The sequence below is a fragment of the Pelophylax lessonae genome, assembly GCF_965119305.1.
Source record: "Pelophylax lessonae genome assembly, chromosome: 10".
Lineage (NCBI taxonomy): Eukaryota > Metazoa > Chordata > Amphibia > Anura > Ranidae > Pelophylax > Pelophylax lessonae.
Genome location: NC_138777.1, coordinates 239,540,943 through 239,556,409, shown reverse-complemented (window position 1 = coordinate 239,556,409; position 15,467 = coordinate 239,540,943). Strand labels below are relative to the sequence as shown.

Genomic DNA, 15,467 nt, shown 5'->3' with positions numbered 1-15,467 from the left:
AGATGGTCAGACACTGCAGACATGATACAAGAGATGGTCAGAGACTGCAGACATGATACAAGAGATGGTCAGAGACTGCAGACATGATACAAGAGAGATGGTCAGAGACTGCAGACATGATACAGGAGATGGTCAGAGACTGCAGACATGATACAGGAGATGGTCAAAGACCGAGGACATGATACAAGAGATGGTCAGAGACTGCAGACATGATACAAGAGATGGTCAGAGACTGCAGACATGATACAAGAGATGGTCAGACACTGCAGACATGATACAGGAGATGGTCAGAGACTGCAGACATGATACAGAAGATGGTCAGAGACTGCAGACATGATACAGAAGATGGTCTGTGACTGCAGACATGATACAAGAGATGGTCAGAGACTGCAGACATGATACAAGAGATGGTCAGGGACTGCAGACATGATACAAGAGATGGTCAGACACTGCAGACATGATACAGGAGATGGTCAGAGACTGCAGACATGATACAGGAGATGGTCAAAGACCGAGGACATGATACAAGAGATGGTCAGAGACTGCAGACATGATACAAGAGATGATCAGAGACTGCAGACATGATACAAGAGATGGTCAGAGACTGCAGACATGATACAAGAGATGGTCAGAGACTGCAGACATGATACAAGAGATGGTTAGAGACTGCAGACATGATACAAGAGATGGTCGGAGACTGCAGACATGATACAAGAGATGGTCGGAGACTGCAGACATGATAAAAGAGTTGGTCAGAGACTGCAGACATGATACAGAAGATGGTCAGAGACTGCAGACAGGATACAGGAGATGGTCAGAGACTGCAGACATGATACAGAAGATGGTCAGAGACTGCAGACATGATACAGAAGATGGTCTGTGACTGCACACATGATACAAGAGATGGTCAGAGACTGCAGACATGATACCGGAGACGGTCCGAGACTGCAGACACTATACAGGAGATGGTCAGAGACTGCAGACATGATACAGAAGATGGTCAGAGACTGCAGACATGATACAGAAGATGGTCTGTGACTGCAGACATGATACAAGAGATGGTCAGAGACTGCAGACATGATACAAGAGATGGTCAGGGACTGCAGACATGATACAAGAGATGGTCAGACACTGCAGACATGATACAGGAGATGGTCAGAGACTGCAGACATGATACAGGAGATGGTCAAAGACCGAGGACATGATACAAGAGATGGTCAGAGACTGCAGACATGATACAAGAGATGATCAGAGACTGCAGACATGATACAAGAGATGGTCAGAGACTGCAGACATGATACAAGAGATGGTCAGAGACTGCAGACATGATACAAGAGATGGTTAGAGACTGCAGACATGATACAAGAGATGGTCGGAGACTGCAGACATGATACAAGAGTTGGTCAGAGACTGCAGACATGATACAGAAGATGGTCAGAGACTGCAGACATGATACAGAAGATGGTCAGATACTGCAGACAGGATACAGAAGATGGTCAGAGACTGCAGACATGATACAGAAGATGGTCAGAGACTGCAGACATGATACAGAAGATGGTCTGTGACTGCACACATGATACAAGAGATGGTCAGAGACTGCAGACATGATACCGGAGATGGTCCGAGACTGCAGACACTATACAGGAGATGGTCAGAGACTGCAGACATGATACAGAAGATGGTCAGAGACTGCAGACATGATACAGAAGATGGTCTGTGACTGCAGACATGATACAAGAGATGGTCAGAGACTGCAGACATGATACAAGAGATGGTCAGGGACTGCAGACATGATACAAGAGATGGTCAGACACTGCAGACATGATACAGGAGATGGTCAGAGACTGCAGACATGATACAGGAGATGGTCAAAGACCGAGGACATGATACAAGAGATGGTCAGAGACTGCAGACATGATACAAGAGATGATCAGAGACTGCAGACATGATACAAGAGATGGTCAGAGACTGCAGACATGATACAAGAGATGGTCAGAGACTGCAGACATGATACAAGAGATGGTCGGAGACTGCAGACATGATACAAGAGATGGTCGGAGACTGCAGACATGATACAAGAGTTGGTCAGAGACTGCAGACATGATACAGAAGATGGTCAGAGACTGCAGACATGATACAGAAGATGGTCAGAGACTGCAGACAGGATACAGAAGATGGTCAGAGACTGCAGACATGATACAGAAGATGGTCAGAGACTGCAGACATGATACAGAAGATGGTCTGTGACTGCACACATGATACAAGAGATGGTCAGAGACTGCAGACATGATACCGGAGATGGTCCGAGACTGCAGACACTATACAGGAGATGGTCAGAGACTGCAGACATGATACAGAAGATGGTCAGAGACTGCAGACAGGATACAGAAGATGGTCAGAGACTGCAGACATGATACAGGAGATGGTCAGAGACTGCAGACATGATACAAGAGATGGTCAGAGACTGCAGACATGATACAAGAGATGGTCAGAGACTGCAGACATGATACAGGAGATGGTCAAAGACTGCAGACATGATACAGGAGATGGTCAGAGACTGCAGACATGATACAAGAGATGGTCAGAGACTGCAGACATGATACAGGAGATGGTCAGAGACTGCAGACATGATACAAGAGATGGTCAGAGACTGCAGACATGATACAAGAGATGGTTAGAGACTGCAGACATGATACAAGAGATGGTCGGAGACTGCAGACATGATACAAGAGATGGTCGGAGACTGCAGACATGATAAAAGAGTTGGTCAGAGACTGCAGACATGATACAGAAGATGGTCAGAGACTGCAGACAGGATACAGGAGATGGTCAGAGACTGCAGACATGATACAGAAGATGGTCAGAGACTGCAGACATGATACAGAAGATGGTCTGTGACTGCACACATGATACAAGAGATGGTCAGAGACTGCAGACATGATACCGGAGACGGTCCGAGACTGCAGACACTATACAGGAGATGGTCAGAGACTGCAGACATGATACAGAAGATGGTCAGAGACTGCAGACAGGATACAGAAAATGGTCAGAGACTGCAGACATGATACAGGAGATGGTCAGAGACTGCAGACATGATACAAGAGATGGTCAGAGACTGCAGACATGATACAAGAGATGGTCAGAGACTGCAGACATGATACAGGAGATGGTCAAAGACTGCAGACATGATACAAGAGATGGTCAGAGACTGCAGACATGATACAGGAGATGGTCAGAGACTGCAGACATGATACAGGAGATGGTCAGAGACTGCAGACATGATAGAGAAGATGGTCAGAGACTGCAGACATGATACAGGAGATGGTCAGAGACTGCAGACATGATACAGGAGATGGTCAGAGACTGCAGACATGATACAGGAGATGGTCAGAGACTGCAGACATGATACAGGAGATGGTCAGAGACTGCAGACATGATAGAGAAGATGGTCAGAGACTGCAGACATGATACACAGGAGATGGTCAGAGACTGCAGACATGATACAGGAGATGGTCGGTGACTGCAGACATGATACAGAAGATGGTCGGTGACTGCAGACATATTACATGAGACTGCTGGAAATGACTGCCTTGACAGGGCAATAGGGAAACACAGATTGGTGTCGGCAAGGGCCCCATGGGCTGCACAAAAAGTGCCAAAGATCCGCATGAAGACCTAAGGCCACAGGTTGGGCACCAGAGTATTACATTGCTAAAAGAGCTACAAAACTGTATTAAAAGACTTTCTATAACATGGGAGACCAGATTTGCTTTATTCTTATTGCTTTTCAGTACCCCTGAAGTGAGACGTTATTCCAAGGGGGCAGAATGGTGAAAATCAAGGTAAGAGCTAAGCACGCATTGGGGGCAGATTTCTTAAAGCTGTTAAAAATCTTTATTCATTAAATTAAGTGAAGATTCATCTCATTCAGAAAAATCATATGAACAGCAAATTAATTTTTTTTTTAATACCATCTGCACATGATTGGGTGTACAAAGCGAGCACAGCTAGAACTAAGTGAGTGAAAATTCTCAACTCCTTTATTAAATCTGCCTCAGATTTTATATACAGTGCCATGAAAAAGTATTCACACCCCTTAAAATTTTCCACAATTTATCATGTTACAACCAAAAACATAAATGTATTTTATTGGGAAGATGGGTGGAAAGGCGGTTTAACCTTAAAGTGCGTAAGGGGTTCTTCACTGTAAGAGCGGTAAGGATGTGGAATTCTCTTCCGCAAGCAGTCGTATCAGCGGGGAGCATTGATAGTTTCAAAAAACTATTGGATGGACACCTTAAAGACCACAACATACAGGGGTATACAATGTACGGTTAAAAGCAAACACACACACATAGGTTGAACTGGATGGACTTGTGTCTTTTTTCAGCCTCACTAACTATGTAACTATGTAACTATGTAACTATGAGCCAAATACAGGACAATCTTAGAAGAAAAGACTTGAGATTGGGGCGGAGGTTCACCTTCCAGCGGGACAACGACCCGAAACATCCAGCCAGAGCTACATTGGAATGGTTTCATGTGTTAGAATGGCCCAGTCACAGTCCAGACCTAAATCACATTGAGAATCTGTGGCAAGACTTGAAAATTGCTGTTCACAGACCCTCTCCATCCAATCTGACAGAGCTTGAGATATTCTGCAAAGAAGAATGGGCAGAAATGTCCTCTCTAGATGTGCAAAGCTGGTAGAGACATCCCCAAAAAGACTCCCAGCTGTAATTGCAGGGAAAGGCGGATCTACAAAGTATTGACTCCGGGGGGTGAATACAAATGCAGCCACACTTTTCACAGATTTATTTGTATCATTTATCATTTTCCTTCCACTTCACAATTATGGCCACTTTGTGTCTGTCTATCACATAAAATCCCAATAAATTACATTTACCTTTCTGGGTGTAACATGAGAGAATGTGGGGAATTTCAGGGGGTGTGAATACTTTTTCAAGGCCCTGTATTTTGTGAGTACAGTAAGTAGATTATATTATTGGAAAGAAGTCAGGCATGCGTGGTAGGTGGCCCCTTCTATGTCTAGCTTACTTCTCTGGCTTCAGACAATAGTTTGGATGGAGGTCATACCTGGTGGCGGTGGCTCGTTGTGCGGATTTTCATCATCAGAGTCGGCGAAGACTTCGGCCAGTTCCTGATCTGACATATCTGTGAGTTCTGTCAGGTCCAGGAGATCAAAGTGCACTTCAAGAGAGGAGACGCTGCTCAGAGGCTCTGCAAAGGTGCCAAAAAAGGAGCCGTCACTCCACCCCATCCATACACAGAGAATAGTAAATATCCCTTATATGTCCAACTAACATTAATGTAACTCTCATTACAGCAGCATCACCCCACACCGCACAGACGCTCCCCGCTGGTTTCATTTGCACACATAAATTACACATTTTTCTCTTTTTGAAATCATTTTTTGCCTTTTTGTTTGAGAAGGTGAGAAGAACCGGAAGCTGCAGGCCACCAAGAAGCCAGGAACTCATCCGATTGCATTTTCCTCCATTAGAGTGTCTGGATGGTAAGTCAGGTGCTTTACAGAAAGGTAACAGGGGGGACTTCATTATCATGCGGGCAGCAGGTGACTGTTGCCTATGGCTGTGGTGGCCACAGGTTTGCTGCAAGAATATGTTGCACCACATGGGCTTCACTTGGCCTCCTGGGTGAAACCAAGGATGAAATAGAGATGTGAAAGACTTCTTGGGATTCCGACTGACTGGCTGGTTTAATATAGAGCACTGGTCTCCAAACTGTGGCCCAAGGGCCTATTCTGGCCCTCTGCTTGCCTTTATCTGGCCCTCGGGACACTATTCTCCCCACTGACACCAACGATGGGGCAATATTCCTCCCACTGACACCAATGATGGGGCACTATTCCTCCCACTGACACCAATGATGGGGCACTATTCCTCCCACTGACACCAATGATGGGACACTATTTCTCCCACTGACACCAATGATGGGGCGCTATTCTCCCCACTGACACCAATGATGGGTCATTATTCCACCCACTGACACCAATGATGGGGCACTATTCCTCCCACTGACACCAATGATGGGACACTATTTCTCCCACTGACACCAATGATGGGGCGCTATTCTCCCCACTGACACCAATGATGGGGCACTATTCTCCCCACGACACCAATGATGGGGCACTATTTTCCCCACTGACACCTTTGATGGGGCACTATTCCTTCCAATGACACGAACGATTCGGCACTATTCCTCCCCATTACACCAATGATGGGACACTATTTTTCCAAATGACACCAATGACGGGGCATTATTCCTTCCACTGACACCAATGACGGGGCACTATTCCTCGCAATAAAACCAACGACGGGGCACTATTCCTCCCAATGACACCAACAGTGGGGCACTATTTCCTATTTTTTCCCACTGACCACCAAGTCAGAGGCAATGTTTACTCCCATAGAATGAGGAGCGTTTTCTACTCCTGGGGGACCACAGTCCAGCCCCCCTAATGTCTGAAGGACAATAAACTGGCCCTTTGTTTAGAAAGTTTGTGTACCCCTGATATAGAGGGATAAGTGTTGGATGTGGTGGTCTGTTTCCTCGTTCAGGATAAGCTTATATTAATAATAGATAAGCTGTTAAAGGAGTATATTCACTTATGATGTCATTGGGGCGATCCATGCTCTCCTGGTGGGTTATAACCTTGCCCTATGTTGTGGGGTTCCCCCTTGGAATGTTCCAGCTGCATACAAACCATCACCCTGGAAGGGCTCCAGAGGAATTATACTCTCTATTTTCCCATTGTCTACTCCTGAAGAAGCGGAGTATCATCCATGAAACGCATCGAGTTACAGAATCGTCTACCAATAAGAATACAGAGAGTGGAATGGAGGGTCTATATGTAATAGGGTGTATTATAATACGAGGGGAGGGAAATTAGTTCTTACCCTCACCATGATCTCCATGTGCCTGGGATCTGAAATGTTGCCGGTTTATAGGAAAATGAACTGCAGAAACGGTCACTTTTGTTGACGATTGTGGCTATGAATCTCTGCCCCATCCACCTTACTCACCTGACCTGCCATCTTCTTCCTGTTTCCAAATCTGAAGGAAGACGTTTCCACAATGACGAGGCGATCGTTACTGAAGCTGATAGCTGGTTTTCCTCCAAATCTGCATACTTCTACACAGATGGTATTGAAGGTCTGTTCCACAGATGTGAGAAGTGTGTACCCATAAGAGGTGGATAGGTAGAGAAGGAAGAATCAGTGGACTGAATTTCAGATCCCTAGCACATCTGGATCTTGGTGAGGGTAAGAACGTATTGGTCTCCCCTCGTATGTATGGATTTGTGACAGATGGGAGTATCTACCCATGGAACCGTCCTGTTTTATCAGATGAATTGTAACTATATAAAAAAAATGTTGTTCATCTTTTATCATCTACTGAGATGTTGTACCTCAAAAATCCCACCCATAAGAATCTTTTTGTATGGGCTTTACTTGGTATAGGAAGCAAACTGTGTGCAGGAAAATACACACTAGTATTGGGACGCCTGCCTTTACTTGGCATCCCAGTCTTAGTTCGTAGGGTTCAATATTGAGTCGGCCCGCGCTTTGCAGCTATAACAGCTTCAACTCTTCTGGGAGTTGTTTAGGCCAATCAAGTTCCTCCACCCCAAACTCGCTCATCCATGTCTTTATGGACCTTGCTTTGTGCATTGGTGCACAGTCATGTTGGAACAGGAAGGCGCCGTCCCCAAATTCTTCACACAAAGTTGGGAGCATGAAATTGTCCAAAATGTCTTGGTATGCTGACACCTTAAGAGTTCCCTTCACTGGAACTAAGGGGCCAATCCCAACCCCAACCCCTGAAAAACACCCCCACACCATAATCCCCCCTCCACCAAATGATTTGGACCAATGCACAAAGCAAGGTCCATAAAGACATGGATGAGCGAGTTTGGGGTGGAGGAACTTGGCTGGCCTGCTCAACTCCCAGAAGAGTTGAAGCTGCTATAGCTGCAAAGGGTGGTCCAACAGTAGAGGGTGAGTACTGTTTTGGACTTTTTAAATGTAAAAATAGGAGAATTTAGAAAGAAAATTGTAGTTGGGCTTTACGTAAATTCCAGCTTGATGAGCTTTTATAGGTTTTGCATGTCTGTGTCACACTAGTGCGATTTCACATTAAACTTGAGTCGCACAGAATCACTAGACAATGGAAATCACATTGTTTTCAATGGTGCCCATTCACATCAATGCAACTCAACACAGCATGATTTTGGAAAAGGTTCCTATACTACTTTGGCGCGATTCCAGTGCAATTTTGGTCCCATAGAATATGCAAACCACTTCAAAGTGTACCTACATAATAGCAATGAAAGTTGGATAAAAATCAGATTACAGCAATGTGAGCCGAGCCCAAGACTCCATTCACAACTGTGTGACTTGTCATGCGACTTTCGACATCAAAGTCACATGACAAGTCATTCCCCATATTTTCCAATGATAACCATTCATATATGTGCAACTTAAAGTTGCAGCCACTTCAAAGAAGTTCAGGCACTACTTTGGCCCTCAAGTTGCATGAAAGTCAGACCATAGACTTCAATGGTAACCCTCAAAAGTTCCATGAAAGTCGTACCTGAATGTTATACAGAGCAACAGTTGTCCATTTTCACTGGTCAAAGCCAAAGTCATATCCAAAGTGGAAACCATCCAAATTTGCACTCCAAAATCGGTGCAACTTAGAGTCACACAAGTGTGAATGGAGCCTTAAAGATAAATCCCACAAACACCTGACATCCCGAGGGCGCACCGACCCAGTGCATTATCCTGAGACAAATCATTTATTGAATAAAAACATGGTAAGTATTATACTCACAAAGCTGCAACTGTTACAGATCTCAGCAAGTCCCATCCAATTGCATGAAGATATACAACAGAAACTGAATACCCCCTGGGCTGACGTGTTTCGAGGAATTCCTCTTCTTCAGAGCCATTGGTTTCTGCTGTATTACTTGATACACTTGGATGGGATTTGCTGAGCTCTGTGATGCGCTTTTAACAATTGCAACATTGTGATAATAATACTTACCTTGTTTTTATTCAATAAATGATTTGTCTCAGGATAATGCACTGGGTCGGTGCGCCCCCTGTGTGTTTTTATATGGTTGCAGTGGTGTAGACTTCACCAAGTCTTTAAGGGCAGGAAGACTGTGGCTATCCGCTTCCAAGTATAACGGAGATCTAAACATGTGTGGAGGGGCGATTTTCCTAAGCGCAGGGGACATTGTGTTCGTGACGGTTTCAGAAAACACCTGACATCCAATTGAATCCATGAATCCCACCAGTGAGGAAGCAGCAGTGGAGTCAGGACTTACTGGTCTGGCCAAGTGAGCAAGTATAACCAGAGAAGCCCGTGAGCGGCTTCTTTGCCCTCCTAATGATTCTTTTAAAGCGAGTTTCCACCAAGAGCGAGAGTGCAGATTGGACATTGGCCTTCTTCTTTATGCTGTGCAACCAGTGGGGGGTCCATGATCTGAAAACAGCCCCAGACTGAAGGTACCAGCAATCCAGTGCAGAATACTTACGTCTTCTTTCTGTGACCTGCAGAAGGCCGGAATTTGGTGCCAGGATTCCCGATTCTGCTTCTACAATCGGCGAATGTTGGGGTTCCTCTACAGTCACCTCTGCAGGGGCGCTAGGGGGAGAAACAACCAAGCTCTCTGCTTCTCTGCTCTGCTCTGCACAGGCTGCAATGGAGAGAAAAACAGGAGAAATACAACATGGATACAAAGTATACATTACTGGATAAACCACAAAGAGATAAGAAGAAGCAACCTGTCCAGTGATGTATGATGTGTTCCCATCAGTCAGAGGAAGCCAAACACCAAATCAGGTGCAGTGACACCTCTAACTAATGCTGGCCATGCACTTGTAGCACCCTCTTAGGTAGGTGCTAGTGAGGACATGGCTGGGTTTGGCGGGGGATGAGTGTAAGTGTAGCACCCTCCTAGGTAGGTGCTAGTGAGGACATGGCTCGGTTTGGCGGGGGATGAGTGTAGCACCTTCCTAGGTAGGTGCTAGTGAGGACATGGCTCGGTTTGGCGGGGGGGGTGAGTGTAGCACCCTCCTAGGTAGGTGCTAGTGAGAACATGGCTCGGTTTGGCGGGGGATGAGTGTAGCACCCTCCTAGGTAGGTGCTAGTGAGGACATGGCTGGGTTTGGCGGGGGGTGAGTGTAGCACCCTCCTAGGTAGGTGCTAGTGAGGACATGGCTCGGTTTGGCGGGGGATGAGTGTAGCACCCTCCTAGGTAGGTGCTAGTGAGGACATGGCTGGGTTTGGCGGGGGATGAGTGTAGCACCCTCTTAGGTAGGTGCTAGTGAGGACATGGCTGGGTTTGGCGGGGGGTGAGTGTAGCACCCTCCTAGGTAGGTGCTAGTGAGGACATGGCTGGGTTTGGCGAGGGGTGAGTGTAGCAAACCTCCTAGGTAGGTGCTAGTGAGGACATGGCTTGGTTTGGCGGGGGGTGAGTGTAGCACCCTCTTAGGTAGGTGCTAGTGAGGACATGGCTCGGTTTGGCAGGGGGTGAGTGTAGCACCCCCTTAAGTAGGTGCTAGTGAGGACATGGCTGGGTTTGGCGGGGGGTGAGTGTAGCACCCTCCTACGTAGGTGCTAGTGAGGACATGGCTCGGTTTGGCGGGGGATGAGTGTAGCACCCTTCTAGGTAGGTGCTGGTGAGGACATGGCTCGGTTTGGCGGGGGGTGAGTGTAGCACCCTCCTCGGTAGGTGCTAGTGAGGACATGGCTCGGTTTGGCGGGGGGTGAGTGTAGCACCCTCCTAGGTAGGTGCTAGTGAGGACATGGCTTGGTTTGGCGGGGGGTGAGTGTAGCACCCTCCTAGGTAGGTGCTAGTGAGGACATGGCTCGGTTTGGTGGGGGATGAGTGTAGCACCCTTCTAGGTAGGTGCTAGTGATAGAGTATAGTTTTTGGCTCTGTCTGCCTATCAGAGGAGCAGCAGGTAAATCTATATTGTTCTCTGCCTACCAGAGAGCAGGATCTGTTAGTGAGGTCTGCTCAGTGTGCTCAGTATGCGATTCATTCAGTCTGGAGAAGTGCTTCATGCTGGTCCAATAGGAAGGCATGTTGGAAAGTGGGAGCAAACCTGACGAATGGGTGCATAGGCTTTTTATACAGTCCTGATGATTGGCAGAGGGCAGGTCGCCTCGGTGCATGTTGGGATACTGTATAAAAAGCCGGGAGCACATGTGCTTGGGGTCTTTCGTTGGAGAGCGGAGTCCCGGAGGGAGGGGGGGGGGGCGGCTGCCTCCTCCTCTGTAGAGGTGCCCTGCCATCTCAGGAGGTCGTCCTGAGGGCCAGAGGAGCGGTTGAGAGGAGCTGAACCCAGAGGTCCAGGGAAGCTGACTGAGAGGGGAGACACTGGAGACCCTGGGGCTGCAGTATTGTGAGTACAGGGACTCGTGTCAAGGGGCCTGACCTGAGGGGGCCCACCCCTGCTCATAGGATAGTCAGTGGATGGGTGTCAGCAGAGAAAGAGAGAGATAGAGGATGCTGGGGAGAGTGTCCTGAAGATAAGAGAAGAGACTGTCCACCAAGTCATCTTGAAGGAAAACAAGAGACTTAATCCGTATTCATCCAAAGTGGCAGGATGAATGACCAGCCTGGCTGTTCCATACCCTGAAGTGAGGTAGAGAGGATAGAAGCCCTCACTTACTGTGAATAGTTAAATTGGAGTATCCCACTATTTCCTTCTCCTATCCCCATTATAAAATAAATAACAAAACAATCAAATGCCCCCGGACTGATTATTGAAGAGGGAGCCAAGAGGAACTTAAAGCGGAGTTCCCCTAAAATTATACTTACCTCCATCTTCTCGCTCCGGGTCACCTGAAAAACAAATGAATAATCGCAATTTTTTTTTTTTTTTACTTACCTGGTTTAGAAGAAAATATACTCACCTTACTTCCTCTTCCTCCCCTCGGCGGCCATGGCGATTCGCCACTTCCTGGCTTTGCAATGATTCCTGGGAGCTGAACGTCATCGCTCCCAGGAATTAATGCGCCTGCACCGGCCCCGACGTCAGTTCCGGTGCAGGCGCCGTCATACCTTGCAAAACAGCTTCTGGCCATGCCCAGCTGTGCAGGGATGACGCTGTGGCACCGGAAGTGACAGCGGGGCCGGTGCAGTGCATCGTGGGACCGAAGAAGACGGAAGAGGACACAGAAGAGGATCGCGCTGGCTTCAAGCTGCCCACACCTGAGATGGCAGCGCTGGACAATACTTTTTCAAGGTAAGTATTTCTCCCAAAAGGTAAGTGCAACCCGGGACAGATCAGAGGCTATCCATTGTGGAATGCACTGCCCTGACTGTCCCGGGGGGATTTTTATTAAAAAAAAATTTCCCAGGGTGGAACTCCGCTTTAAGAAAATTGCATTGCTTATAGCCGTGTGCTGGTAACCAGGGGGACCCGCAGTGTGGATATCTGGCAGTCCATGCGGTGGGGGGGGGGGGGGGTGCAGTGCTACACACTATACCAAAAATCGCACATTCTGTTTTGAATGTTCGGCCCATTTTCTGATAGTGGGGGACGAACGATAATTGGTTTTCAAATTTTCAGCCCCGAAAATTTGATTGAAAAGTTTGAAATACTTTTATTGAATGAACGAAATTTGTGAGGTTAGTGGCTTTCTCGCACCGGAAAAATCGTTTGATGAGGTGCAAGAAAACTTTACCTGGAAGTAAACAAATTTGTGATAATATAACTTAGAGACACAACGATCGTTCGTCTACACAACCTCAAATACACATTCAGCCAGCAGGACACAGAGAACATCGGAGTTCGCCATTGGCTACAGTCAGCGAAGATACTGATAATGAAGAGGGATTTATGTCATTTTTATTTATTTATTTTTTTACTAGTAATGGCGGCGATCTGCGATTTTTAGCAGGACTGCCACACTGCGGCGGACAGATCGGACCCCTAACTGACATTTTTGACACTTTTGGGGGGACCAGTGACATTAATACAGTAATCAGTGCTAAAAATATGCACTGTCACTGTACCCATGATGACCTATCCGGTTCCTGGAGTCCAACAAACTGGCCAATGAGCATTGCGTCTGGAATATGGAATGTAAAAAAGAAGGAACCCCCCCCCAACCACCTTTACCCAAGGAGTAAGGCTGCTTACAAATATTAGGTAGAGGTCAGCCATGCCTGCATAACCCGGCCACTGAATTCTATTCTACTGAGCCACTTGCTGACCGCCAGCGGTACTTATACTGCGGCTCTGTCCCACAAAACGATGTAACTGTACATCGCATCACAGGACCGCTAGTGGGGGCGCACGCCCATTCACCACAGGGGGAGCCAATCAAGGGGTCCAGCGGCTGCGATTGTTACTGGGCACCGACGATCGCTCCTTGTGCAGACAAAACAGTGGTCTGCCGATGTAAACACAGCAGACCGCTGTTCTGTCAGTATTGAACACAGGGATCCTCTTATTTAGTATATGTCCTGCCGAAGCGAGGACGGGATCTTCTTATTTAGGATCAAAGGTCTCTGTGTTCATTCAGAAAGCCCATCCCCCATACAGTTAGAAAGCACCCCCTAGGGACACATTTAACCCTTTGTGCGCCCCTGGTTTTAACTCCTTCCCTGCCAGTGTCCTTAGTACAGTGATAGTGCATATTTTTAGTACTGATTACTGGTCACTGGTCCCCCGAAAAATGTCAGTTAGGGGTCCGATCTGTCTGCCGCAATGTCGCAGTCCCGCTAAAAATTGCTGATCACCGCCATTACTAGTAAAAAAAAAATTAAAATAAATAAAAATGACAAAAATCTTTCCCCTAGTTTGTAGACGTGAGAACTTTTGCGCAAACTAATCAAAATACACTTATTGGGTTTTTTTTCTTATACCAAAAATATGTAGCAGAATACAAATTGGCCTAAAATGATGAAAAAATGTGATTTTGAATTTTTTTTATTGGGAATGTTATATAGCAGAATATAAAAAATGTTTTTTTCTTTTCAGAATTGTCGCTCTTTTTTTGTTTATAGAAAAATAAAAATCGCACAGGTGATCAAATACCACCAAAAGAAAGTTCTATTTGTGGAGAAAAAAAGGACATAAATGGTGTTTAGGTACAGCGTCGCACGACCGCGCAATTGTCCGTTAAAGTCACGCAGTGCCGAATCACAAAATAGGCCCTGGTCAGGAAGGGGGTAAAATCTTCCAGGGCTTAAGTGGTTAAGGGGGAAAATCTTCCGGTCCAGAAGTGGTGAAAGATCTTTCTACATTCATACAGCCATAGAGAGGTCCTCAAACTTTCCCCAATCCAGCTGTAGATGACCGGATTGGACGAATGTCCTCTCAGCTCTGAAGCCACCATAGAATGTTCCCTAAATCTCTACAATTCAAACCATTTTCTACCCCCCCAGCAGCTCCCATCCTCCACATTAAACCTTGTGCCCCATAAGAGGCTCCCCGCTGATTTCTTCCACTTCTAACAAACAAGTTCTCCGGCACAAATAATCGCTTATATAACACGCATGTGTACCGAAACCGCAACCCCACCGAGGCAATTTCTGCAAATGTAATTGTCTATCAAAAGGAGTTATTTACTAACAAAGAGGAAAAAGTGCAAATGGAAAGCAATTAGCTTTCTGAGGACAATCATATTAGACATGAAAGAGGTTTATTTCCATCTCATAGAATAGGATTTCTCTGTATATTACACACTCCTCTCCCGGAGAATGCACTCCAACATATTCCAAAGGGGGGTCATAAATGGGGCAATAATTCCAGGAAATTATGTCTATTTTTAGAATTGCGCAGGTCTGTAGTCTCCAAACGGCAGCCTGGGGGTCAAATACGGCCCTGTGCTCACCTTTATCCGGCCGTTGGAGCACTTTTCCTCCCACTGACACCAATGATGGGACACTATTCCTCCCACTGACACCAATGATGGGACACTATTCCTCCCACTGACACCAATGATGGGACACTATTCCTCCCACTGACACCAATGATGGGACACTATTCCTCCCACTGACACCAATGATGGGACACTATTCCTCCCACTGACACCAATGATGGGGCACTATTCCTCCCACTGACACCAATGATAGTACACTATTCCTCCCACTGACACCAATGATGGGGCACTATTCCTCCCACTGACACCAATGATAGTACACTATTCCTCCCACCAACAAATGGGCATAATTCCTGCTACTGATATTAAAAATTGGGCACTATTCCTCCCCTTAACATGAAAAAAGCATGGTTTACTCCCACTGACACCAATGATGGGGCACTATTCCTCCCACTGACACCAATGATGGGACACTATTCCTCCCACTGACACCAATGATGGGACACTATTCCTCCCACTGACACCAATGATGGGGCACTATTCCTCCCACTGACACAAATGATGGGACACTA

The 15,467-nt window shown here is 46.5% G+C and overlaps 1 protein-coding gene across 1 annotated transcript in view; it reads right to left on the bottom strand.

Moving 5' to 3' along the window:
• DBNDD1 (dysbindin domain containing 1) overlaps nucleotides 1-15,467 on the bottom strand; it is a 38,677-nt gene that overhangs the window by 7,649 nt on the left and 15,561 nt on the right. Inside the window, exons 2-3 of the mRNA XM_082269756.1 lie at nucleotides 9,587-9,748; nucleotides 5,098-5,241 (exon numbers count right to left, since the gene is read on the bottom strand). Coding sequence (XP_082125882.1) covers nucleotides 5,098-5,241; nucleotides 9,587-9,748 — 306 coding nt within the window. The remainder of the gene's footprint in view (nucleotides 1-5,097; nucleotides 5,242-9,586; nucleotides 9,749-15,467) is intronic.